Here is a 24,257-nt window from a genome sequence, read left to right as displayed (position 1 = left end):
GCGTAACTGCGGGTCCTAGTGACGCAGTGTTTAGTCATTCATCAGAAGCTCTGGAGCCAAGATGGACAGCACCAGATCGGGTTTAGCGTTACATTTTCCAACTCGCGGCTAAATGTCTACTTGCACTAGTCCTATTTCAATAATCAGCAGGGGTTTTAGGCGCACTTTGCGGCAGGAAGACCACCTGATCACGGGACGGGCACAACCAGCCTCTCATCGGGCATTCATAGTTACCGCTAGTAATTTCTTTCTTGTCACCAACCCCGTTTCCAGCTTCAGCATCAAAAGGTTGGGAACAAAGCCATGCGGTGTAAGCGCCCATGTTATTATTAATATTATTATTCAATATCTCCAAGGTTATCGCTTAATAACTATTATTGTTTCGTGACTTTTGCATGGGTTCTTGAGTCCAGCTACGCAGTACTTGTTGGAGTCGTGCTCCTGCCATGAGAACTGCCCAATCAGAGGTTACCCAGGAATACCCTGAGTGACAGCAGCGACCTTGGCACGAGCCGGTGCGCGCTCGGCCAGTAACAACTTAACAGGGACTTGTGCCCAGGGAATTCTCCTCCACCCCAGGTCCCCAGCGAACCACTAACTTCACTAAACCTTCCACCACCTACCACCCCCAAGCCCATCTTCAACCCGTCAAGTTTCTATGGCTGAGACAGGGTTTCTAGGCCACTCCCTCACCACCGCCGCCCGTCGATCATCCCCGATCCCGCTTTGTGTTTTTGGGCCCTCTGGATCCAAAAAGCTTTTCTATTTCGTCTTCATTCTTCCAAGTGCTTGATGTGCCCCGAAACACGACCCGCAGTTGTGCCTAGAAGCTCTGTGAGGCCGTATTTGCTAGTTTGCCTGCCACATCGTTTGGCTGCGGAAGGCTAACCAGCTAACGCTCAGGGTAACAACAGCCTAGCCCTTGTTTAACCTGTCTGGAACTCTGTCGTTTGCCTCGTTCTTCGTCCAATATCCGCTGGCCCTCCTCCTCCCCTCCCTCAGAATCTCCTCAGAGCATCCGGATTACAGCTTGACAGGCAGTCCTTTACATCCAGCATTCCTATCCTCTCTCGATACCTACCATAGCCCCGTCATCGCTCACTGCCTCGACTTCCATCTCCCGCCCCCCCTCCTCCCGGACACGCTGTACCTCTTCCCGCCCGATTCTTAGCCCTCGCAAACTGCTCTTCCTGCATTTTTTTCCCCACTCGGCTTCAACAGTACATGTACATCGTTCGACCTCAATATTGGTGGCTAGGCGAAAGCCCTCCATCCCTGAAAGTCTTCAGGCTTCAACTTGGCCGCCGTTAAACACCCTACATCCTCGCAATCTTGTGTGTTTACCGTTGACGTCGGTTGATGCTTAACCCAAAAATCCTCCTGCCGGGGAGCCTTTTAAAGGTGATCTCTGGTTCCCGATCGCAATATGAATCCCGCCAACTTTACCAATCATGGCGGTCCGATGCCGATGGGAGATAAACCGCCATTCCCCCAGATGCAGAGCCAACAGAAAAATGAACCTACACATCAGGTGCTACTAAAACATATCTTCGCGGCCTTACAATCACAGGGTCCATTTCAGGGTTGGCAACGAGATGTGCCCATTCGAGATCGAGGCTCCAAGATCTTTCAAATGTAAGTTACTACTTAGCTATCTCTTGCCCTTCGCTTGCTGTTCTAGTTAATTCGCTTCGTCTGAGATTTGCCATTTGGATACCTTGTTCCTGTCGAGAGCCTTCCCCCCCAAATTTTACAAACGCTAACTTGTAGTTCTTCTTCGTCTGCTAAGCATATCCTCGCTGCGCCTGGTTGAAAATAATCTTCAAAAGATTTTGACGGCCGCCGTAAACTATGAGGAAAAGGCTTTTAAACAATCAAGCGACAGAGTAAGTTATATTCTCGTTCCATGACTGTCCGAGACAAATTGCTAACTTGTATCAGGCTGAGTATGAAAGGGAATGTAGTAACAAGTTAGGACAGATAAGAGATAGTAGACAGCAACGTGCGGCGAGTATGATGCAGAGTGGTATGACGATGTCTCACGGTGGCCCTCATGCTGGAATAGCTGCTCCCACACAAAATACTGCACAGCCAAATATGTTCCCTAGTCAAGTTCAGCACCAAATGCAAGGATCTCCGATGCCGATTCAACAGCAACCACAACAACCAGGAATGAGAATGAACATCCCGAATCAACAGGCACAGATGCAACATCCTGGCTTCCCCCAAAACGGGCTACAACGAGTCAATGCAGGCGCTTTTCGCGACGAACTGGGCACGCTCCAACCTCACGAATTAGAACATGTCCGTCAAAGAGCAGAGCAGATGATGCAACAGGCTCCACCCCATTTTATGCAGAAGCTTAGATCAAGCCTTCAAAGTCTGACCCCTGAACAACAACAGCGAATGGCTCGGACAGGAGTAGATCCAGTTCTACATTTTTTCCGCGCGCAGGTCGCAAGGGACCTGAAAAAGAAAAATAATCATCAGGAAATGATGCCCTCTCAGAACCCGGTTCCCGACGCTGGGAATAATGTGATGGCCAATCAGCCGATGAATCCCCACCAGAGACAAATACCTCAGTCACTCATGGGCCTTCAAGGCAATTCTACGATTCCCGTGAGCGAACATCAAAACCTTGACAACGCATATGTGGGAAGTGTTGATCATATACAAGGACAACAGGCAGATGGAGTCCGCTCACAAGAAGCGGGCCAACTTGTTGTTCCAGCCAGCGTGCCCCAGGTCGGGAGCCAACCACACTTTAACTCGCAGCTGGGCATGTTTCCGGACGGGCAGCAAAATGTTAACAGAGGCAATATCAATCCGATGATTCTTGCGCAACAACACCAGCAGCGACAGAACATGCATAATTCTCAACAAGAAACTGGGCAACACGCTGTACATTTCCAGGCGCAGGTTCAGGCTCAAGCTCAGATTCAGGCTCAGGCTCAGGCTCAGGCTCAGGCTCAGGCTCAGGCTCAGGCTCAGGCTCAGGCTCAGGCTCAGGCTCAGGCTCAGGCTCAGGCTCAGGCTCAGGCTCAAGCCCAGGCCCAGGCTCGTGCGCAAGCTGCGGCAAAGGTACAAATGGCAATGTCATCGCAAGCGAATCCACAAATTCCACAATCTTTGCCGCAACAGAGCCCTGCAATGTCAGCGATAAACCGACCTGGAGGTGTCGGCCAGGTCCCCCAGCCCCAGGGTGGTCCTCAGGGCCGGCCTCCCCCAAGACCTCCGGGTATGGGCCAAGACCAACCCGTGGTTCCAAGCCCGCAACCTGGTATGCCACCGGGACTGCCTCCCAGTCTTCGCAACCAGCTAGCACAAATGCACCCAGACCAAGCAGCTCAGTTTATGCAAAACTATCAGCGACGCATGTTTGCGAGTAATCAAGCAATGACTCGTCCAGGAGCCCAGCCCGGTGTTCCAGTTCCGCAGACTGCACAAGAAGTTACCCAGCAGCCAACTCGCAATGGACAGCTGGTCAACGAGGCAGCAATGCGAAACGCGATGTCAATGTCCCCTCAGACATATGGCATGGGTGCGCCGCTTCCCCAAAATCAAAATATTTCCCGCCAAATAATGCAACAGCAGCAGCAGCAACAACGGCAACAGGAAATCAAAATGCAACTCGCACGGCAGCAGCACGCGAATATAGAGCTGACAGAAGATCAAATCAAAGATATAGATCGCACTCCCTTTCACCCTCTCCTCATCAGTTCGAATATCAATATCACGCAGCCCTTGCCAAAAAATGTCACGACTTGGGGTCAACTCAAACTTTGGGCGGCACAAAATCCTCACGCTCTCGGAGATGCCACTCTGCCGAAACTCCAGGCACTACAAAAATTCCACTTTGTGCAGCTCAATCTACGCCGAGAGGCAGCTCGAAAAACAGAGCAAGAGTTCCAAGCGTCTGGGGGCGCAGCCCCACTCGCTCCTGCCCAGTCCCAACCTTTCAATCCTCAGCAAGGGTTCCAACCAGGGCAACAACAACAGCGCCCTCTTCCAAACATGCCTATGCTGCGCCCTATTAATGCTAACGACGTCCAGGCCGCTCGACAAAGACTGGGACCTCAAGGACAAAATCTTACAAACGATCAAATTAAAACACTTTTGGAAAGAAATAGAGAGAGGCATTTGATGGAAGCCCGGAATAGGGCCGCGGCGGCCCAGGCATTCGCGGCTCAGACAATGAATCAAAACCAGGCCCTTCAGGCGTCGGCTCAATCCCAACCCCAGCCTCTTCCGCACCCTCTACCCCAGCAAATTCCCGTTCCTGTACCACCGCCTCCAACAACTCAGGCAACCCAGGCAACCAAGACCCAGATCTCGCCTCCCGGCAGTAAGCCTACAGGTCCCACTAGCACAAAGACTCCACGTGCTCAAGCTGCTAAACAACCGTCGAAATCTCTCAAGCGGCCCAGCGCTGATGATGCGACCGAAGTTCAAAATCCAATCGCACAACATCAACAACAACCTAATGTCTCAGGGGTACAAGTTCCTACGGTTCAGCCTACCACTAAACCAGCGGTTGCTGTCGCCCCGCAACAAAAGCCCCAGTTGGAAGGCCGTATGCGCCGGCAACAATCACAACCGAGACAACCCATTTCGAAAGCTGCCGCCGAAGAGATTTGGAACCGCCTTCCCGAGCATATTAGGCAACTATATTCGGAATGTGTCAAGCAGGATCGTACTAATACCCCAGTTGCAATGTCGAAAGATCACAAATTGATTATGTCGAAACTACTTACGGACTGTACCGATATGCTTGGGCGGATGGAGGCGCTGGTCCACTGGGTCGCTAAATTACCTAACCAAGAGAAAACTCTCCAAACGCTATTGCAAATGGTAAGCCACTAATGTATAATCCAATGCTTGACTAGTGAGGACAACCTGCTTACCCATGATTTAAAACTAAATTTAGAGAGTTGCATTGATGAAACAGTTCAAAGGCCCGGATTGGCAACTAGTCGACCAGTTTACAATTACACAGCACCAAGTAGTTTCCGCCATTACATACATCAAAAAATGGTTTGCCGCGATGATCAGCCACCTGCCGAAAGCGAATCAAGCTGCAGCAGCCGCAAGAAATGCCGCTCCGGCCCAGGCTTCACAGCCTCCGCCAAATGCGCAGCCACAGCCCGCCATTCCACCTCTGAATGCAAGTAATCTTCAACAACTTGAGCAGCAGCAAGAAGAAGCTCTTCAACGTGCAAGACGAGCGCAGAACCATGCAGCCCCTCCCGCGCCGACGACCTTACAACCACCTTTCCCTCTAGGGGCGCCATCTCCACAAGGTGTTCCCCATGCATATGGGCCACCTGGCTTGACCAAGGATAAATTGGTAATTCCACCAACAAAGAGACGGAAGCAAAATCCAGCGGCCAAAACACCCACCGCTTCATCAACTCCCGCTCAATCCGCATCTACACCTCAGAGCCAAAAGCCGACGCCAGCAACTGAAACAAATAAACCGACTCCGCTAGTTTCAAGCTCCTTCCGATGTCCTGTGTCGGAATGCGATCGTCATATTAGAGGCTTTGCCTCTCAAGCAGCTTTGGATACCCATACTAGTGAGCTCCACAAAGTTGAGGAACCCGTTGAAAATGCGCTTGAATTTGCCCTTGATAGTTATCGCACTGGCTTGCGTATCGATCAACAAGAAAAGAAAGCGCAAGAGGTAGCAGAAGAAGAATCCAAACGGAAAACTGCTCCTGGCCCTGAAGCACAGCCTCAGCGCCAACCAGCCAAGCCAAGCTCTACCCCTAGGATTAAGGGCGAACATATGACACCCGGAGCTACCCCCGTGGGTCGCTCAGCAAGCCAGGCTGGGGTGAAAGTTTCTCCAAGCTCGAACAATACAAAGCTATCACAAGGACCTGCCGCCGCCAGCAAGGTAACAGTCGGGCCAAATGCTAAAACATCACAGAGCAAAGAAGCCAAAAAGGACACGGGTAAGAGCGGCGATCAAGAATCACCTCCCGCAGATATGGTCTTCGTCAAGGACCCGTGGGCCGATAGTGCAATCTCGCTTGAGACAATCCGCTCCGCTTTTAGCGATTTGGAGGACCAGGTCTGGTCATTCCCCGGACTGGGGCCGGATCCTATTGAAGAATTGTTGATCTCAGATGTCTTCACGAATATCCGAGAGAAGGATACACCGCAGTCCACGGATACCAGCGCGAATACGCACACACCTAAGGACACTGATAGCCCCAAGGATGACGACCCCGATGTGATCATGAGCGGCTCGAGTGATGACAGCTGGATCCCGTCGGACTGGGTCAATCTTCCCGGACAACTGGAAGGGGGTTTGCTTATGAACGAGCCCTGGGAGGAGGTTAACTGGGATGCCTTGGAAGAGAATGAGTATGACCTTAATGGGAACAATCTTGAACAGGTTGTGTATTCGATATAATTATATACGGCTGATCTTGTTTTTTTCTCTTAAAAAAAATATGTTGTATTTTCTTCTATTATTATTTCCCTTTGATTCTTTAAGGGAAAGTGGTTGGCAAAAAAACATGGACTATCCATCAGGATGGTTAATATGGCATGGTGATTGGGGATTTTGGTGTCTTTTGATTGTTTTCCCCTCCATCCGCATACATTATAATGGATTTTTGTTTTATTTATATACGGGCTTCACATGCCTGTCGAGTGCATCTTTTGTTTTATTCATGCCCTCTTACCTTGTTCAGCCTTTTCCCATTATTTTGCTTTTCTTTCTTTGAACAGCAAGGTGTTTCTGGCTTTTAGATTTCACGGGCGTTGTCTTTTTACCATACTTTTGATGTCGTTTTTGGGGTGTTTTAAAAACGCCCATTGGCGAGGGCTTTTTGGTTATGTACTCCTTATGATGTGTCTTTATTCCAATGGTTTCTTACCTTGCTATTCGCGCTTTGCGTACCAAGTAAATGGGCAAAATAAATGCTTCTTTAATCAAATAATGTATTTTGATGCTCTTGGATTGAAATGGTCAAGAAGTAATGATATATTCCTCCGCTGACGTAGCTATACGCCCTTTTTTGAAACAAAGTACGATAATAATTTAAGGCCGTAGGCATACTTTTATTCGCCCTTTGTTTAAGCCAGGAGCCATGATAAGAGCCAGCGTTCTCAGCAGGACAGTTTGCCGTTTGGAAAATTGTAAGTATTATCTAATTACCTCGCTTGCGCCCCCCATCTCAAATCCAACCGCCAGCTTGATCGACAAGGTGGGTTAGCGCGATAAGCGCTCTGGGTCACAAGATAAACGACCACAACCGCTTTTGATAATGACCTCTCTGCAGCAGCAGCAACAACGCAACATCCTGTCAAAATGGGTTCTTAACCACATATCTACGCATATGCTTTAACTCCACGACGGTTCTTTCTATCTCTTCTCTCAATCCAACATCTTTCAGCCGGGGCTTCGTTCGCCATCCCGACACCAACAGATCCAATACCAACCAAACCCTGGTTGCTTGGATATTACCATCGAAATGGCTTCCAAGTCACTCATTCCGTTCCTGGTCACCATGATGTTGGTGACCGGTGTTTGTAACACGATCCTTACAAAATACCAGGTTAGTTTTTGTTTGCCTTATCCACCGCTTCGTGAGCGCTTCCGCTGACATGCTGTCATATTAACAGGACATGCAATGTGTACGCAACTGCGATTCCCCCGACCCAAAAAAGAGGGAATTGTTTGAACAGCCTGTCGTCCAAACGTATGTTTTCAGACCTCGTTTGTTTCACGTGAACGGATAATAATGACGGTGCTAGCCTCCAAATGTTTGTCGGAGAAATGGGGTGTTGGCTGGTTGTGTTGGGATGCAATCTCTGGAATCAGCATATCAGCCATCGATTCGGTGCTTCTACTGAAACATCCCTTCTTGCCGGTGGCTACGAACCAGTTGACGGTGAAGAGGATACCGAATCTGATGATGAATTGAACTCTACCTCCCCCTTAAATGGCAGCCCTCGGGCTTCCGCTACCAAGATCTCTTCTAGGGACCATGATGGCAGAATAAAACTGAAAGATTGGAAGGTGTTCTTGCTGGCTGCACCAGCATGCTGTGATATCACGGGCACCACACTTATGAATGTCGGATTGTTATTCGTCGTTGCAAGCATATATCAGATGACCCGAGGTGCACTCGTGCTCTTTGTCGGTCTCTTCAGTGTGATTTTCCTTCGCCGGAAATTATATCTATACCAATGGCTAGCTTTGTTCGTTGTTGTCCTTGGCGTTGGACTTGTCGGGCTTGCCGGTGCCATCTTTAAGGATAAGCATCAAGCGTTGGACGGAGCGCACCAAACTATGGTTCAACTCTTTTCAAGGGCAGTAGAGGATGAGGATTTTGTTATTGACACTCCAGTAGCTGTCAAGACTGTTATTGGGGTGCTATTGATTGCGGGAGCGCAAGTTTTCACAGCCAGCCAATTCGTTTTGGAAGAGTGGATTCTTGAGAATTATGCCATGGACCCTATAAAGGTTGTTGGTTGGGAAGGAATCTTTGGATTCCTAGTCACACTTGTCGGGATGATAATCCTCCATCTCGCTATCGGCAGTACCGAAAGTGGGAAGGGCGGATATTTTGATGTCAGAGAAGGGTGGCACAACATGACTACCAACAGGGCTATTGCGGTATCGAGTTTACTAATCATGATCAGTATCGGGTATGTAAACCCTGTCATATACTTTTGCTCCTGCCTTTGACTTCCCCTATCATTCTGGAGACCATAACTAACATTCGCTCAGCGGCTTCAACTTTTTCGGCCTCAGCGTCACACGATCAGTGTCTGCCACGTCTCGCAGCACCATCGACACATGCCGCACCCTCTTCATCTGGATCATATCTCTTGGCCTTGGCTGGGAGTCATTCAAATGGCTCCAGGTAGTTGGCTTCGCTATGCTTGTTTACGGCACTTTCCTTTTCAATGATATCGTAAACCCTCCTCTGAGAGCATGCCTACCAACGGACCGACGAAGGGAAGAGCTATTTCCTGAAGAGCCAATCGAACATATGTAGATGGGTATAGTTTTCACACGAGCAATGTCATTGAGACTTTTCTTGCGGTAATAGTTAACGGGTATAGACGATTTTGAATATTCGTGTTGTTTGTCTTGAATCTTATTTCGCTTGCGGTTCAAATTTGGGTTCTCAGCTGACGTTCTTGAGGTCGACTTTCTTTGAATATGAGCATTATTTCTGTTGTTACGTTGACGGCGTAGAAGCATGTTATATCGGGTCTTTCCAACCCATGCGCAGGCGTTTCTCCATATGTTATCACAATTTACCATTCTTTCATTCATCACAGCTATATACTCCATATCTACAACAATTCAACATTTCCACATGGTTCGATCTACACGTCTTCAATCTGACATCATATTGCCCCCTTGTTTACTTCAGCCCATCATAAACTTTCTTCTCAACATCAAACCATAACGGAACTAACTTGGCATCCGCAAATGGCAAAATCTGCGTACAAATCACACCAGCAATACCATGCTCCCGATCACACCACCAGAACAAGTTCGCAATACCCGCCCACATTGCGCTCTTCACGCTCCTACCGGTCAAACTGCTCGTGATCATGAACGACAAGCCCCAGCCCTGCGGTTCATTGTTGTTCAGGGGGTAGATGTCCGGCACATTGTTGACGAGGTCGGGTTTCTTGTTCAGCAGGTTACCTTGCCTGCCAAAGTTGGGCATGTGGGGGATATGGTTTTGGAACATAAGGTCGACGGTGGATTTGGTGAGGATTTGTTTGCCCGTTTTGGGCGATGTGCCGTCGTTTAGCAAGGTGGTGAGGATGTCTGGATCAGGGTGGTAGGTGCGGGAGGCATTAGCTTCACGCGCTGGGTGTTTGCGTATGCATACAAATTCACACCTCGGCAAGGCAACACAAGAACCAGTGACAAAGAAACTTATCAATTAACTCACCCAAATAATCTTGCGAGGTGGAGAAACAACCCGCTCCGCCGGAATTCAGCATGCCTTTGGTCTCCTCCTTGTTCTTGGCCAGTAGGGGCCACCTTAACAAATGATCCCTCTGTGATAAGGTGCCATCTGGGTTCCGGGAATGCATATATGCCAGCCTCGCCTTCATCTCAGCTGAAGGGAGCATGCTGATATTCTTTAGCCCGAGAGGCTCGAAAATATACTTATGGAAGTAGTCATTGAGCAAGAGGCCGGTAACCCGCTCGACAGCGATTCCTGCCCAGTCAATGCCAACCTATGAGTTGGGCTAATGTGTCAGCTTATGGAGATATTCTACTAATTTCTTTGTTTCGGCGCTTCTCGATAATTAGGTAAAGTACGTACACCATACTCAAACCCCTCGCCAGGTTGGAAGATCAACGGCTGCGTAACATCGTATACGTGACCTGAGAATTCATCGAAGCCAATAGGCCGGTTGTAGTCTCGAACCTGTTCATTGAAAAAGGAATATCCAAATCCCGCTATAGTTGTTTACCCAAATCAGCCCCATCATCTTACACATCTTCTAGAAATGCAAAACACTCTAGAACCGGGATGAGGTGAAATAAGCTTGGGCGGGGGGGAAAGAAAAATACCAGTGTGCGTCAACAACATCCTCAACGAAATCCCTCTCTTCTTCTCCACCACCGTCCCATCCTTCTGCAAGACTTTCAACTCCTTCAATTCCGGGCACAGGCTTTCAATCTGCCCAGCATCATAGAGAGAAAGTTTCCCCTGCTCAACCAGCTGCATGCAAGCAATTCCAGTAATCATCTTCGTGAACGAAGCGATCCAATAGACAGAGTCCAGGGTCATGGGCTCGTCGACCCCCTTGCCGCGTTTGCCTGCGGCATGGGCAAAGAGCTGCTTGCCTTCTCTGTCGGCTACGACGAAGGTCACCCCCGGGATTCCGCGCTCTTGATCCGCACAGGCATTTTCAAGTGTCTGGCGGATGGAGGTGACACTCTCGGGTGTGAGATCTTTGCCCATTGTCAGGTTGGGATTGATGGCTCTTTAGGGGCTCTTTAGGGGCTGTTAATTCATGTTCTTTCTCTGTATATAGAAATAAATATAAAGATATTTTCATCTCAATACCAAGAACTTAGCAACTAAGTACGGCGTCAAATGGGCATTTTATACTAGTGTTACAATGAGCACACATTAATGCTAATACAATCAAGATCTCCTCATTGGAGGTTGTATGAAAGAATGACCCACATCAGTGGAGGGCTCTCAACCTGGGATCTCTATTCTTAGGCTAGTCTTCACGGGGATCTATATCCAGGGGTCTGTATGTGCCCAGGAGTCTCTATACCCGGCGCCGCTCTATACCGGGGACTCTATAGGGGCCTCTTTAGCGTATACCCAGGGCGGGAGGGGCTTCTGTAGTTACTGTGTATGTTGATCTGTGGGGGTTGAAACTCATAGTCCGAAAGCCAAGACTAACTAAATCAATGTAGTAATATACTAACTACATTAAAACTAGTGTAATTGATGCATGTCTATAAAATCAGTATTATGTGGAACACTGAACACATTAAAAAGCCGAGGGATCCGGAAAGACAAGGGACCAACAGTTGAGCTCAAATTTATACCTGATGCCCTGTCCTTCCCCTCATCTGGCGCAGGATTGCTGTTGGGCCGCACGCCAACGCTCGTCGTCTCTCCATCCTAGTTCTGGGTCAGCTTCCTTTGCCGGCAACTAATTAGATAGTTATAGTTAGTAACTAGTTAATAGAAATCAAGAGCTCAAATGGCAACCTAAGCTTTAGCCACTAAGAAGCAGTGCCAGTCGGTTCACTATGAAAGACCTGCTGAGAATAATGCCAGCGCGATTCTGTTTATTCTCACAAATCTTAAAGCATGTAAGAACTCAGCACATATCATTCTAGGTCTATAAATTTAGAAAAATTCTCAGGACAAACAACTTCTAGGCTAGGACTACTTCTGTGCTGGGACCACTTTACTTCTGTGCTCGGACTACTTCTGTGGTAGGACTACACTTTCCAACGTATGCCGGCTGTTACGTTGATTGATTGATTGATTGATTGATTGATTGGTTTAGTCACAGACTGTCCCAGCCGCCCTTGGAGTTGAAACCTCAAACTGGCATACAAGTGTATATATTAATATATCTGTCTATGAGGATAGCTCTCTCGATGGCTCTAGCCCTGTCGGAGTCGAGGTAGATGCCTTTGAGTACTGGCTTCTGCCATGGTTCCGGGGGGCATGCGTCGATTGTCTCTATTGGTTCCAGCTCCTCTCTGTGGAACATTCTCATCGTGTCCTCTAGTGGGTAGTAACGTCTGTTTCCATTGCAGGTTGCACCTGCCATGGCCCTCCTGAGGGGCCCATATATCGGGTGAGAGGGGGGTTCTTGTACGAGTAGCACCTCCAAATCTCCAATTTTGCGGTCATTGAGGAGTGTTGTCCGGAGGAGTACGCCTTCAGCTCCTCGCGGTGGACGCTCTCGATATGGTTCCAGAACTTGTTCGTGCGCTCCCGGACATTCATCCGGTCCCCCCAAGGCAACGAGGTATCAGCGACACAGAATGGGCACTGCTTTTCATCCGGAATGGATTACTTCGCCCGCATGGTGTCCGGGGGTGGGTCAGGCTTGACATCTCGCCGCGGCGGCTGCTGTTTCTTGTGATGACCCCGATGCTGAACCTCCTTCCGACGCTGTAGCTTGAACCAGGCAATGATGCACACACACCGACGCGCGAACTGCTCATGCTCTGTCAGTTGCTGAGTGCCAGCGCATGTCAGTTTGACAATCTGTCTCTGTTCCAGGATCTGAAGGGGTGGCAGGGCCGGACACTCATCCAGAGACTCGCCGGCCGTGCCATTGCAGAGTCAGTGGTTAAATCGCTCCGTATCAGCATGCTGGAAGTACCACCTCCTCTGCCAGTCTTTAAGCTTGGAGTGAAGGTGAACTTTGCCGCGGTTCAACCGGGAAACTGTCTTCATCTTCTCCTTGTAAAGTGGAGTTTTGCCCCGCGCTGCTGGCACAGAACAGAATCCCATTGCCCTGAGCCTCTGAGTCAGCTCTTTACTTTGCTCAGTTAGTTCTTTGATCTTTGAGTTATCAGTGATCTTTCTTTTCAGCTCATTGGTAAGTTCCGTGGGGGCGGTCGCGTCAGTGTTCAAGAACAACCCATGGGCTGCTTCTGAACCACTTCATTGGATGGGAGCTCCATGGCCGCGGCTTCCAGATCGAACTAGATGACCGTGTCTAGATAGTACCGTACCACATTGGATTCGTGGTCAGTGACTTGATTCTGAACAGAGGACGGAGCTTTGTCTGCAGATCTGGTAGGTCAGCAAAAAATTCTTGTTGGTATGATGATCAGAGAGAAAGGAAAGAAAGAGAGGATGAAAGTGTGAAGAAACAAAATGACTTGCTGAAGCCTGAGTTACATTTGAGTTTCTCAGATGTTTTATTGAGGCATGCTCTTGAATTAGTTTAGAAATGCCATTCCTTAGTGAATCTGCTCAAGATGACTGATTCTGTACCAGCATCTTTCTATCTCACTGATAGGCAGTGGGTCCTGCCCAATTTAATGATTCATCAGTTTGTCACTGTGGTAGTCATCACACTGAAGCTGGAATATATTCGAGGTCCATTCATTGATGTATTGAGATTTGGTGGGGTGATCATTGCTCAGACTTTCTACACAACTCTATGATGTCCACTGCCCAGGATACTGCTTTGACCTTCAAGAGGGAACTTGTTGCAAAGGTGTTTGGGCAGGACACGTGCTGGATATCATACCATTGGATTCTGTTCACATTGATGGCCTCTGAAAGGATGTAAGTGATAAAGTGATGAGGCGGATTGCAAGGATATGCAAGGCTAAATTTGGAGAAGAGTGACATGAGAAGTTGATTTCATGAAAGTGCTGAGTGAGTCTGATGAAGGGCACTTAGACAAATTATCATGCTTCACTATAAGCTGAACTAGGAACTAAGATGCCTTGGCTCTTATCCAGATTCCTATCCACATTGTGCTTATAAAACTTCACAAGTATCTTACAGGGCCAAAGCAGTTTTGCCGGCCCTAGAGAAATACATAAAGAAGAAATCAAGATGACTCAACTCACTAATATTCTAATATATTTTGTATAAATACACTAGATATAATTACTCTCAAGATTTGATTGCAATATCTGTAGAAGTGCTCATTCTATTGAATACCAACTATGAAACTACACTAAGCTGGGGAAAGAAAGGAATCATTTATAGATATTCAGTTTCACTAGTGTACACACTGGATATCAGCGAGGGTCTTACATTCCTACCTCCTAATGCTCCTTGGAGGGCTTCCTTTGACACGGGTGTTCTCTTTGAGCAGTGATCCCCAACCGAAGTGTGCGGATGCATATATCTAGTCCCGCTAGCATACCAGGGGCTTACAAAATCTACTTCCTTGGCTTTTTGAATACTTGAGTTTGTTCAGTGAAAGAAGTGGTTGGTGTAACATCTGTGGAGTCAATATAGCCCAGCTGACTTGGTTGGCTGTCATCATCATTGATTGTGAGCACTGACTCGGCGTTGGATTGTTCGGAGTATTGAAGTTCTGACTGTGAGATCTCAAAATCCAAATCAGAGGGGATATGGTCAATCGCTGAGCATATTCTTTTAAAATGAGTTGGCATCCATATATCATAAACATTCCTTGTGAACTTGTATGCTGTCCATTTCTCTTTGCCATCCAGAGCAGTGAAATCGAACTTGTGAATTGGGTGGCGGTAAAAATTCGTCTTCTCTCCTTCAAGAACAGCATAGTGACCATAGATCCTCACCGCTGTGTGGTCATGCGAGATTGAGAAGGCGAGTATCTCCCGGTCGACCTCCTTTTCACGCTTCACGAGCTTGAATAACTCAACAGTAGCTCTCACTGCAATAGTGGCGCTGTGGGCATTCTGTTGATCTGCGATGTCAAGTGACGCTGCACCACACTCAACTTCACATGTTAAGAATGGGAAGTATAGGTAGTATGTCGCCATAAAGTATGATGTGTCAGTCAGCTCACCAACAAAATCCCGAAGCCTCCGCAGCTGGTCATCTGTGAAAGCATCTCGTTTAAATCCCACGGAATAATCAGGCTGCGGTCGAGTTTTGGTAACAGGGATTGAATTATCCCAGCCTTCATTGACACTTTCGACCAGATGATCGAGATGTGTTGCACCATATATAGCTAGATTTTCCGCGGAGGGGACAATCAATCGAGTGATATCTTGAATAATGATGGCCTCATTTCGGCGTCGCACCTTCTCACAGGTTGCTTTGAACAGATCATCACGGAACAATGAGTTTTCAGGAATCTTTTGTGCAGCATTGAGCAAAGTTTGGTAACAACTTTTGCTGACTTCTGTGATACCCTGCTTTGATTCACTCATATAGCTGCCTTTAGTTTCTAGCAGGACTTCATAGCGTGGGTTCTTGTATTGAGAGCTTTTTTCCTCCCTTGGCTTCTGATTGCTAGGGGTAGTAGAGCTGGTGAGAGTAGATTTCAATTGTTTGTGATGAAGTGAAGATGTCGATTTCTTTCTCGCAAGTAGTTGACTCATGTCATGCCCCTGTTCAAAGTATTCTCTCGGCCAGGCACCTTCCTTCCTCCAGCAGTTGATTAAGTTAATCTTATCTTTGTATTCTGTAGCCTCCTGAGCGGGAGTATCCTCAATGGGCAACCTCGCATCAGCGGGGCATGAAAGAGATGTTCGCGGCCGCTTTTGGAAAGATTCGGCTGGAAGGCAGGGTGAGTCCTCAGCTTCTTGTGGTCGCTTCCGTTTTTGAGAGTCAGGTTGAAGAGGGTCGGACGGCTTTTGTAGAAACTTGGCCTTTGAAGTTAGTTTTATAAGTGGAGCAGGATAAATAAATAGAACATACCTGTTTCTTGGAATTTGTGCAAAGGGGGCCCTGGACAGCGGTTCTGCTGTCCGATACAGCTTTCCCCCGATGATGATATATCTCTTTTAGGCGTGCACTCCGGCGGGGAACTCCTCGTGGTCGTGCCTTTCGCACACGTTGAGGCCGCTTTCCTATCAACAAATGGTTAGTCAAAGGGGGGCTGGTCACGAAAGGAGAATGGCTTACGGCCTTGAAGTCTTAGCACTGCAGACCCCTGTGATTGCTGTTGTATAGTCGAAGGAGTCGTCATCTCGACTGCAAAAAGAGGGGTTGAGAGTGGTTTATGTTATTGTCAAGAGGAGGTGCGGTGCTGGTGATTAAACGGGGGCAACAGCGACGGGGGCTAGAAATACTGAAGTGCTCCACGCTACCTCCAATCCGGCCCAAATAGCCCCGTTCGTTGGGTGGTGAGTCACGTTACCTAGGTAGTACCTAGTGGCGGGCACAAGAGCGGTTGGGTCCAACTGTAGGCTACTGGGGCAAAAGAGCTCAATCACCACCAGCGCACTGCTGGTAGAAGGGCCGATCAACCGCGGGACCCCCAACACCAACTCCAACCCCGCCATGCGGCCCGTGCTTGGCAGGTGTTCGGCCCGCGGTAGTTGACTTGCTAACTTACTAATTAGCAGACCCTGGAGAAAGAAGGGCGGGCAGCCAGTGCTTCTGTCCGGCGTACGTAGCTCCCTCCAGAAATGGTAGCTTTTACTGAACTTACTATGTATGTAGATCGCCAGCACACATTGACACAACGTGATGTTTGATCCATGCATTTATTTTATTGGGCAGGAGAAAAAATTCTAGCGTATTACTAATAATAATACAAACGAGTGAGGTACGTACATGTATGTTGCAATAATAATCAATGTATGTATATGTGATGCGTTATTACTTTTCTTTACATCCGAAGCCACATTGTTTAGAAAAGAAAAAAAGAGAACCTTACAACTGGTCAATTGCTGCTCTAATCTTCTCGTAGAAGAACCCTGTTTCGAATCATCATACGCTCCTAGCTGCTTAAAGTGAGGGGTTAAATATGTTTCGGGCTTCGACTGCTTTCGGGCTCAGTCTCGACCAAGTGGGGGCAGTTTATCAGCGCTACCCTCGGGTAATTAGAGATTCTCAGACTCATGATTACACCTGAGCGGAAAACCGTCATCTGGTACAAGGATACGATTCGAGAGATCGTCAGTGGAAAACGGTATATACGGAGTAAAATGTAAGAATAAGAGAATATTTACAGTACTTGACAGGTTGGTATAGGAGTGGATTTGGATTTGGGAGGAAGAAGAGCGTAGGATATAAGCTTTTTTCCTTTCTGTTTTTTACCCCCTTTCTAAAATAAAAATAAAAATAAAAATTCCAATTTGCTTTTCGGGCTTGGCTATACATGTACAGTGCTTGTGAGCCGGCATCTATGGTGACTTCAAGCGGAATAATACAATCATGGCGGTTTCCTAGGTCGTTAGGCGTAAAATAAGATGGTACTTTGGAGGGTATCTAGACGAGGACGTAAAGTGCGCACATCTAATATAGCTGTCAGCACATCCATCCATCCAACTATACAAGTTCGATCTGGGAGCCAACGTACAAGGGAGAGCCCGATAATCATGGAAACCCAAAAACAAACGTTCTAAATGGTGTTTGAACAGTTAGCAGCTAGACTGTATAGCGATTCCCTTTTATTTATTACGGAAATGGTGGAATAAATCACTAACATTAAGAACTTTTCGTCCCCTAACAAACTTCGAACGCTGCACGGCAACGATGGGCAGCTGCATCATCATGGCAAGGAAGCCATACCCCCTAATTTTCTTGGTGATACACGCCATTACCAATTCATGTCCAATGGAGCTCACCAAGAATGTGATGAACATGGCCTTGGAGTTGGAAAAGTGAGTTAAAGATGAGAAATAAACGTGGCGCCGAAGGAAATGGTGGACCGGGATATTCCACTCCCTAGAGAACTCCAGCCTGTCGAACAGAGCAGGTTAGCATATTAGAAACCACGATGGTCCGCAATAGATGAATAGGATACGTTCATACCAATCGCAAGAGTTCCACCAGTCAGCGTAAAATTCGCGGTCGGCAAAACGTGTAATTTCCGCAAAGGCATTGAGGGTATATTCGAAAATGACAAGAAACACCAACAAAAACGTTATCATGAAAGGCAGTAGCAGGAAGCTAATAGCTTCTGCAAGGACCAGAGCCTTCTCAGATTTGCTGCTCAGGACTTGCATTCTTTCCGCAGATTCGTCTAGAACTGGAACGATGAACTCTTCGCTAACATGGGTAAGTAAGAATATACAGCCAAAAACAGCCAATGTTTTAAAGAAAACCTCCATCCATCGTATTTCTTTCGTACGTGGATATTCTAGTTCGTAGCACAGCGTTGGACAGAGAAGATAATCCACATAATTGTACACGGTCAGGTTCTGGGGGTATGAGACTTGACCGAGAGGAGAAGTTAATTCCATTGCAAGATCTGAGCGGAGTTTAGAAAGCGATTGCTGGGATTCATCCTCCTTTGCGTTATCTGATTCCGTACTCTCTTCCATTGTTTGACTCTCGGACCGTGGATAACGAACAGCTGCAGAGAGTGAACTGGCCTCCGGCTTATCCAAACCGTTTAAGCGATGTTCTGTCTCGCTCAAATGTCCGTTGTAGAAGGCGTAGGAATGCATTTTCATCAAAAGAGTTAATGTGTGTAGGATAAAGAACACCTGAGCAGTCCAAGCCCATTTAAGCTGGAATGGCAAGCTGGGAGAAAAAAATATGTTAGCAAATATTCTCGCTGCAACATTATGCAAGAAGCTTAGAAGATACGTACGCCACCCATAAAGTGAGCCATGCGATCTGAAAGCAACTTTGCAATATCATTCCTCCGTTTAGCCATCTTAGCCAACCTTGACTTTGCCTGATTACTAAATGGAGCGGAAGAGATAGTGCGGTACTCGAAACCATAACAATATCACACAGGGCCAGTTGCCAAACGTTCGCTGACAGCAGTGACCACACTTGTACCCGTAATGGGTAGCCAGTGTCTTTTATATTTCGCACAACCGTGGTCATGACCATGATAAACAAGCTAACCCAAAAAAGGGAGAAGAAGCCGTGGAAATCTCGATAATCGCTATCAGGGTCGAAATGAGATACCCTAGGTTTGTAATCGATTGAGTAGAACAACCTTTGACTTGCCTGGGCTCGTATCTGCTTCCTTGCGCATGATATTGATTGTACGGATGGGGGAGCATCTTCCGGAATAGGGGTGGACCGGCCACTTTCAGGAGGGGTTAGCTTTTGTTCAAACGACAAGAAATACAAAATACCGGGGAGGATTATTCAGAAGGGCAAAGCTTTTATTCTTATTTGTACCTTGATATATCGAAGGATAATCTATCTACGCTCGCAGAGGGGGTAAGATGATGGTCTTCGCTCTGATGTTTTGGCCGCACTGCGCGTGGTCGTAGGATGCCTGTTCCGGTACTCCCATTTACATGCACAGAGGACATGGTGAGAATGGTCTATCGGGGACAATGACCTAAGTCTCAATTAAAGATAATAATGGTGGACACAGTAGGATAATCATAGTAGGATAAGATAATATATATACAGCGATGGCGAAGGAAAACGCCAGCTCAATGCTGGTGATGAAGAAAAGAAAAACATGTCCGCTCTCGGCGCTCGAGGCGAACCTTCCCGGTGATGTCAGCGCGCTTGCATGCTGCTTTAGTGCCAGGGTTTTGACCCAACGGCGTGAGGCTGGGCATTAACTTGCCTGCACAAGTTAAAACAGCGACGAGGAGAGCTCGGAAAGCTCAATAACACGGAGTAGAATTACTATACTTTATTAATGTCAGCCACCCCGGATCTAGGTTCGGATCCCTTGGAAGAAGCTCTCCTCGATGAAAAAAAGCTCTTTCATGCGGAGGATGACGGATTTACGTTATGTGAAATGATTGAACTCCCCCCAGGTATTCAAATGGTTGCGTCTCTATCTGTCAGATTTTAACTGGTATTGACCAATTTTAACTCCGCTCGACCTTACAGAACAATTTCAACATTAAATATAACTGTCACCACATGCATAATTCCCGCGGACCAAGGACCGCCATCTATAAATAGACTTCTGACGCTGAAGGTCTAACCATTGGAGACCATCGACGCAGAGCTTAAATATCTCCGTAGCAGTGCAAGCATTCTGCACGGCCATAAGGATGAATGGGCAATAATATATCGAGGAAGTTGTCAAAGGCGCTAAATAAAATATATGGTGACTACCGAAGTACCTACCCCGTGTGGGAGGGGCATACTATTGGTTATTCATCCGGAGAAAAGAACTCCTATGGTCTCGAGGCTTTTGAAAGTGTACTAGTAATGAAGAAACGAAGCCCAAGATACGATCCATTATTCTGAAGTCTCAATGCCAAGCTCTGATATTGGAGGTTCAAACAAAGCAGTCCGCTAGACCGTATACAGTTAGCGTCCCTTGTTCACCCACTTGGCCAGATATGTAAGCCGCGCTGACCAGACAGCTCATGGTGCCAGAAATGAAGGTTGATATGGGAAGACACAAAAAATAACGATCCATATAAGCCAACAAACGGTCTTTCGAAGTCAGGGAACGGCATCACAAGTTACTTCCGCCGTATAAAGCCCTGGTACTCCTGGCGACCAGTTACATTTCGACGTTCCCCTTTTTGGGGTCCTTGCGACCACCATGAGTTCCCGTATGTCCAAGCCCCTCATCTCCATCTCCACTATGTCGGGACCACTTACTCATATCGATCATAGTCAAGCAATTCATTCGGAATGTGCGAGCGTCCAAAACCATTGCGGATGAGCGATCAGTGATCCAAAAGGAGAGTGCGGCGATTCGAGCCAGCTTCAGGGAAGAAAGTGCGGATTCAAATATAAGGTGTGTGGGGTGGAAATTCAAGACAGATCTCGGAAGATGACATTCTCACATGGTAGATTTGCAGGAGAAATAATGTGGCTAAGCTACTCTATCTTTTCACGTTGGGTGAACGAACGCACTTCGGTCAGATAGAATGCCTCAAGCTGCTGGCATCGCCCCGTTTCGCAGACAAACGGTTGGGGTATCTGGGAACTATGCTACTCCTCGATGAGAACCAGGAGGTGCTGACATTGGTGACTAATTCCCTAAAAAAGTCGGTCTCGTGCTATCAAGTTCCCCCCCTTCCCCCCGTTAGGAAGAAAAATAACATTTGCTTATTATGATGCATAGTGATTTGAACAACTCGAACCAATATGTTGTGGGCCTGGCCCTCTGCACCCTGGGAAATATCGCCTCTGTCGAAATGTCGAGGGACTTGTTTCCCGAAGTAGAGTCTCTCATATCCACAGCAAACCCCTATATCCGCAGAAAAGCCGCCCTTTGTGCTATGCGTATATGTCGGAAAGTCCCCGATCTCCAGGAACATTTTATAGATAAATCCAAGGCGCTTCTGTCGGATCGAAACCATGGAGTCTTACTTTGTGGCCTCACCCTCGCAACCGAGTTCTGTGAAGAGGACGATGCAGAAGGTGGGCATGAAGTTATTGAAAAATATCGCCCTCTGGTACCTGCGCTCGTTAGAGTTTTGAAAGGCCTTACGACCTCTGGGTATGCACCGGAGCATGACGTCTCAGGAATTACCGACCCATTCCTGCAGGTAAAGATACTTCGGTTCCTGAGAGTCCTCGGCAGGGGTGATGCGGCCACAAGCGAATTAATCAACGACATCCTTGCCCAAGTCGCTACCAACACCGAGTCGTCCAAAAATGTGGGAAATTCCATACTCTATGAGGCTGTCCTGACTATTCTGGATATCGAAGCAGACTCCGGTCTTCGGGTGCTAGGTGTCAACATTCTTGGCAAATTTTTAGCTAACAAAGACAACAACATTCGATATGTGGCACTCAACACTCTCATTAAGGTGGTGGCTGTTGAGCCAAATGCCGTCCAAAGACACCGGAACACCATTCTAGAATGCTTGCGGGATGCCGATATTAGTATACGCAGACGTGCTCTAGATCTTAGCTTTACGCTAATCAACGAAGGCAATGTCAGAGTTCTTGTCAGAGAGCTCCTGGCTTTCCTTGAGGTTGCTGATAACGAGTTCAAGCCCGTCATGACAACTCAGATAGGAATAGCTGCGGATCGATTTTCCCCCAATAAAAGATGGCATGTTGACACTATGCTTCGTGTCCTGAAACTTGCGGGTAATTATGTCAAGGAGCAGATTTTGTCCTCGTTCGTCCGCCTGATTGCCACAACCCCCGAACTCCAAACCTATTCCGTTCAAAAGCTTTATGCTAGTTTAAAGGAAGATATCTCGCAAGAAGCCTTAACTCTAGCTGCTTCATGGGTCATAGGCGAGTATGGTGATGCTCTTCTCCGTGGCGGCCAGTACGAGGAGGAAGAGCTAGTCAAGGAAGTCAAGGAAAGCGACATAGTGGACCTTTTTACCAATATACTTAATAGCACCTATGCTACCCAAACCGTGACCGAATATATTATAACATCTGCAATGAAGTTGTCCACAAGGCTCACCGAACCTGCGCAGATCGAGCGTATTCGACGTCTCCTCAGCAGCAGATCTGCAGATTTGAGCGTTGAAATCCAGCAACGGGCTGTGGAATACACCAACTTGTTTGGGTACGATCAAATAAGGCGTGGCGTGTTAGAGAAGATGCCCCCACCTGAAATCCGCGAAGAGCAGAGGGTCTTAGGAGAAGCAACTAGCAAACGACAAAGTAGACTGCTTAGAGACAAGTCTAAAAAGCCTGCCAAACCATCAGAACAGGATTTGCTGCTCGACCTTATGGGTGGCGACGATACATCTGCCAATATCACTGCCAATACCAATGGGTCGCAGAACACAGCTGACCTGTTGGCCGATATCTTGGGCGGCGAATCTATTCCCGCTGCCTCATCGAGTCCATTCCAACCTACGCCCACTAGGTCATCTGATATACACAGCATCATGGATCTTTTTGGTTCGAACGGCACATCCCCGGCACCTCAAGCACCACAACCTTCCACATCGCCGATGGGACTTCTCGGAGAGCTCCATTCTCCTCCTGTCCAGACACCTTCTCCAAGCTCCGCTCCCCCCGCCCTAACCGTATTTGAGAAGAATGATCTTCTGTTGACTCTGCAAATTCAGCGGAGTAATGCTGGTGCCCAGATATTGGCTCGATTCCGTAATACGTCTACTTTCGATCGCTTTTCCGGGGTTGGATTGCAAGTGGCTGTACCCAAATCTCAAAAACTTCAACTTAATGCCATCAACAAGGCTGACCTGGAAGGAGGGCAGGAGGGGACTCAAGGAATGAGAGTCTCTGCTATTAATGGGGTATGCTTTCCCTTCTTTTTTTTCCTCTCTCTCTTTCCTGTAACCACTGTTTCTTTCATACGCTTTGTTTCTCTAATTTCTAATTGATGGCTAACCAAAAAATATCGTTTTCCGAAATAACTGTAGCCTCTACAAGGGAAACTTCGACTCCGCCTCAGGGTTACTTACTCCAAGAACGGGGCGCCTGCAGTCACCGAACAGTTGGCTTGGTCAGAACCTTGAGAAGGCGTAGCCAGGCAGGCGATGTTGTGTGGGCCTTCCAAGGTTACCTTGAGCATTCCCATGTCGCGACAGCCTACACATATATTTTCTAGTAGGCTATAATCTCAAGCTCACGGGCATAAATGATAGCACATTCAAGACCCTCAATTAAATCAAAGAACACTATTTACTTTCATGTCTCGCGTTACTTTCTATCCTCTTTTGTTGACTTTTATAGTTCTCTCTTCAACACCCAGCTAGCAACTCCCAAGGCATTTCTTAATTACAAATGTATACCCTCTATGTCCATATGAATGATATCTTGATTTTACTTCGTCGTCCAGATATGGTAAGATTTTCGCCATTCCTTTTGCGCTATCATACAGAAGGTAAAATCATGTGCCGGACAACCCTTCACCAAAATAACGCCAAAATTAACGTCGACGCCACTCAACAACACGTTCTAAGTTTACAACTCCAACTCTGCGCGCCGATTTACCTTTCTCTCTACATCAAGCTGGCCAATCACAGCTGCCCTGCAATGCTGCTCTATATGCCAGAAGGGCTGCGCTTTCCTCTCCTGTCCTTACTCTCCCTTTATGAATATGTTTTTTAAACTATGTTCACTATTGGATGTTGATGAACTCAAGGACTGTAAGAGACTGAACGGGCAAAGCGTTCTTGTAGCGTTCGAGCTGTTATTCCGCACCGTTCTGCTTCCAAACTCTATTTCAGGGGAAGTTCTACAACGGCTCAAATGCAACGGCTCAGGCTTATTAGAAGGAATTTTTTAAAATTTGCGTCATTTCGA

The 24,257-nt window shown here is 47.4% G+C and overlaps 7 protein-coding genes across 10 annotated transcripts; 4 read left to right on the top strand and 3 right to left on the bottom strand.

The window, feature by feature from the left end:
• The first annotated feature begins 267 nt into the window (after nt 1–267).
• BDBG_07407 lies at nt 268–7,014 on the top strand. Of its 2 annotated transcripts, XM_031723076.1 has the most exons (5): nt 268–834; nt 904–1,635; nt 1,790–1,886; nt 1,942–4,851; nt 4,928–7,014. In XM_031723076.1, exons 2-5 carry the CDS (start codon nt 1,427–1,429, stop codon nt 6,419–6,421), a joined length of 4,710 nt encoding a protein of 1,569 aa, XP_031580158.1. In that variant the 5' UTR covers nt 268–834; nt 904–1,426; the 3' UTR covers nt 6,422–7,014. The 2 variants fall into 2 exon arrangements, with proteins under 2 accessions (XP_031580158.1, XP_031580157.1); XM_031723075.1 differs by having other exon boundaries at nt 268–1,635.
• A 39-nt stretch (nt 7,015–7,053) lies between these two features.
• BDBG_07406 (uncharacterized protein) lies at nt 7,054–11,194 on the top strand. The gene is made up of 4 exons (XM_002621958.2): nt 7,054–7,571; nt 7,639–7,715; nt 7,771–8,667; nt 8,750–11,194. Exons 1-4 carry the CDS (start codon nt 7,488–7,490, stop codon nt 9,018–9,020), a joined length of 1,329 nt encoding a protein of 442 aa, XP_002622004.1. The 5' UTR covers nt 7,054–7,487; the 3' UTR covers nt 9,021–11,194.
• BDBG_07405 (beta-lactamase) lies at nt 9,214–11,378 on the bottom strand. The gene is made up of 4 exons (XM_002621957.2): nt 10,571–11,378; nt 10,320–10,456; nt 9,939–10,230; nt 9,214–9,811 (listed from the first exon to the last, which is right to left on the bottom strand). Exons 1-4 carry the CDS (start codon nt 10,962–10,964, stop codon nt 9,396–9,398), a joined length of 1,239 nt encoding a protein of 412 aa, XP_002622003.1. The 5' UTR covers nt 10,965–11,378; the 3' UTR covers nt 9,214–9,395.
• An 892-nt stretch (nt 11,379–12,270) lies between these two features.
• Nucleotides 12,271–13,099, top strand: BDBG_17608 (uncharacterized protein). The gene has a single exon (XM_031725290.1). The coding sequence runs from the start codon at nt 12,708–12,710 to the stop codon at nt 13,041–13,043; it is 336 nt and encodes a 111-aa protein (XP_031580156.1). The 5' UTR covers nt 12,271–12,707; the 3' UTR covers nt 13,044–13,099.
• A 1,035-nt stretch (nt 13,100–14,134) lies between these two features.
• On the bottom strand, nt 14,135–16,252 carry BDBG_07404 (the record flags this gene model as incomplete). 3 transcript variants are annotated; one of them, XM_031723073.1, is made up of 3 exons in its annotated part: nt 14,135–15,811; nt 15,867–16,018; nt 16,074–16,252. In XM_031723073.1, the coding sequence occupies 3 exons, from the start codon at nt 16,135–16,137 to the stop codon at nt 14,396–14,398; spliced, it is 1,632 nt and encodes a 543-aa protein (XP_031580154.1). The 3 variants fall into 3 exon arrangements, with proteins under 3 accessions (XP_031580154.1, XP_031580155.1, XP_031580153.1); XM_031723074.1 differs by having other exon boundaries at nt 15,867–16,013; nt 16,074–16,248; XM_031723072.1 differs by having other exon boundaries at nt 14,396–15,817; nt 16,074–16,137.
• Nucleotides 16,253–17,181: 929 nt separating this feature from the next.
• BDBG_07403 (sterol O-acyltransferase) lies at nt 17,182–19,597 on the bottom strand. Its single transcript, XM_031723071.1, has 6 exons — nt 19,260–19,597; nt 18,715–19,164; nt 17,931–18,644; nt 17,603–17,858; nt 17,476–17,517; nt 17,182–17,411 (listed from the first exon to the last, which is right to left on the bottom strand). The coding sequence occupies exons 1-6, from the start codon at nt 19,394–19,396 to the stop codon at nt 17,385–17,387; spliced, it is 1,626 nt and encodes a 541-aa protein (XP_031580152.1). The 5' UTR covers nt 19,397–19,597; the 3' UTR covers nt 17,182–17,384.
• A 1,007-nt stretch (nt 19,598–20,604) lies between these two features.
• On the top strand, nt 20,605–23,467 carry BDBG_07402 (AP-1 complex subunit gamma-1; the record flags this gene model as incomplete). Its single annotated transcript, XM_002621954.1, has 5 exons — nt 20,605–20,614; nt 20,679–20,802; nt 20,867–21,055; nt 21,133–23,245; nt 23,372–23,467. 5 exons carry the CDS (start codon nt 20,605–20,607, stop codon nt 23,465–23,467), a joined length of 2,532 nt encoding a protein of 843 aa, XP_002622000.1.
• Nucleotides 23,468–24,257: the final 790 nt, after the last annotated feature.

Source organism: Blastomyces gilchristii (assembly GCF_000003855.2).
Source record: "Blastomyces gilchristii SLH14081 genomic scaffold supercont1.19, whole genome shotgun sequence".
NCBI classification, from domain to species: domain Eukaryota; kingdom Fungi; phylum Ascomycota; class Eurotiomycetes; order Onygenales; family Ajellomycetaceae; genus Blastomyces; species Blastomyces gilchristii.
This window is presented reverse-complemented; position numbering and strand designations above follow the sequence as displayed.

What these genes read in the sequence shown, in the direction of transcription:
- BDBG_17608 (XM_031725290.1), top strand. Translation starts at nt 12,708, where the DNA reads ATGCTCTGTCAGTTGCTGAGTGCCAGCGCATGTCAGTTTGACAATCTG.
- BDBG_07406 (XM_002621958.2), top strand. Translation starts at nt 7,488, where the DNA reads ATGGCTTCCAAGTCACTCATTCCGTTCCTGGTCACCATGATGTTGGTG. An exon ending in CGATCCTTACAAAATACCAG is followed by an intron (nt 7,572 to 7,638) that starts GTTAGTTTTTGT and finishes TCATATTAACAG; the next exon opens with GACATGCAATGTGTACGCAA. An exon ending in GAACAGCCTGTCGTCCAAAC is followed by an intron (nt 7,716 to 7,770) that starts GTATGTTTTCAG and finishes TGACGGTGCTAG; the next exon opens with CCTCCAAATGTTTGTCGGAG.
- BDBG_07403 (XM_031723071.1), bottom strand. Translation starts at nt 19,396, where the DNA reads ATGTCCTCTGTGCATGTAAATGGGAGTACCGGAACAGGCATCCTACGA. An exon ending in TTATCCTTCGATATATCAAG is followed by an intron (nt 19,165 to 19,259) that starts GTACAAATAAGA and finishes CCCTCCTGAAAG; the next exon opens with TGGCCGGTCCACCCCTATTC. An exon ending in TGATTATCGGGCTCTCCCTT is followed by an intron (nt 17,412 to 17,475) that starts GTACGTTGGCTC and finishes CAGCTATATTAG; the next exon opens with ATGTGCGCACTTTACGTCCT.
- BDBG_07405 (XM_002621957.2), bottom strand. Translation starts at nt 10,964, where the DNA reads ATGGGCAAAGATCTCACACCCGAGAGTGTCACCTCCATCCGCCAGACA. An exon ending in GATGTTGTTGACGCACACTG is followed by an intron (nt 10,457 to 10,570) that starts GTATTTTTCTTT and finishes AAACAACTATAG; the next exon opens with CGGGATTTGGATATTCCTTT. An exon ending in GCGAGGGGTTTGAGTATGGT is followed by an intron (nt 10,231 to 10,319) that starts GTACGTACTTTA and finishes CCCAACTCATAG; the next exon opens with GTTGGCATTGACTGGGCAGG.
- BDBG_07407 (XM_031723076.1), top strand. Translation starts at nt 1,427, where the DNA reads ATGAATCCCGCCAACTTTACCAATCATGGCGGTCCGATGCCGATGGGA. An exon ending in GGCTCCAAGATCTTTCAAAT is followed by an intron (nt 1,636 to 1,789) that starts GTAAGTTACTAC and finishes TCGTCTGCTAAG; the next exon opens with CATATCCTCGCTGCGCCTGG. An exon ending in TCCAAACGCTATTGCAAATG is followed by an intron (nt 4,852 to 4,927) that starts GTAAGCCACTAA and finishes AACTAAATTTAG; the next exon opens with AGAGTTGCATTGATGAAACA.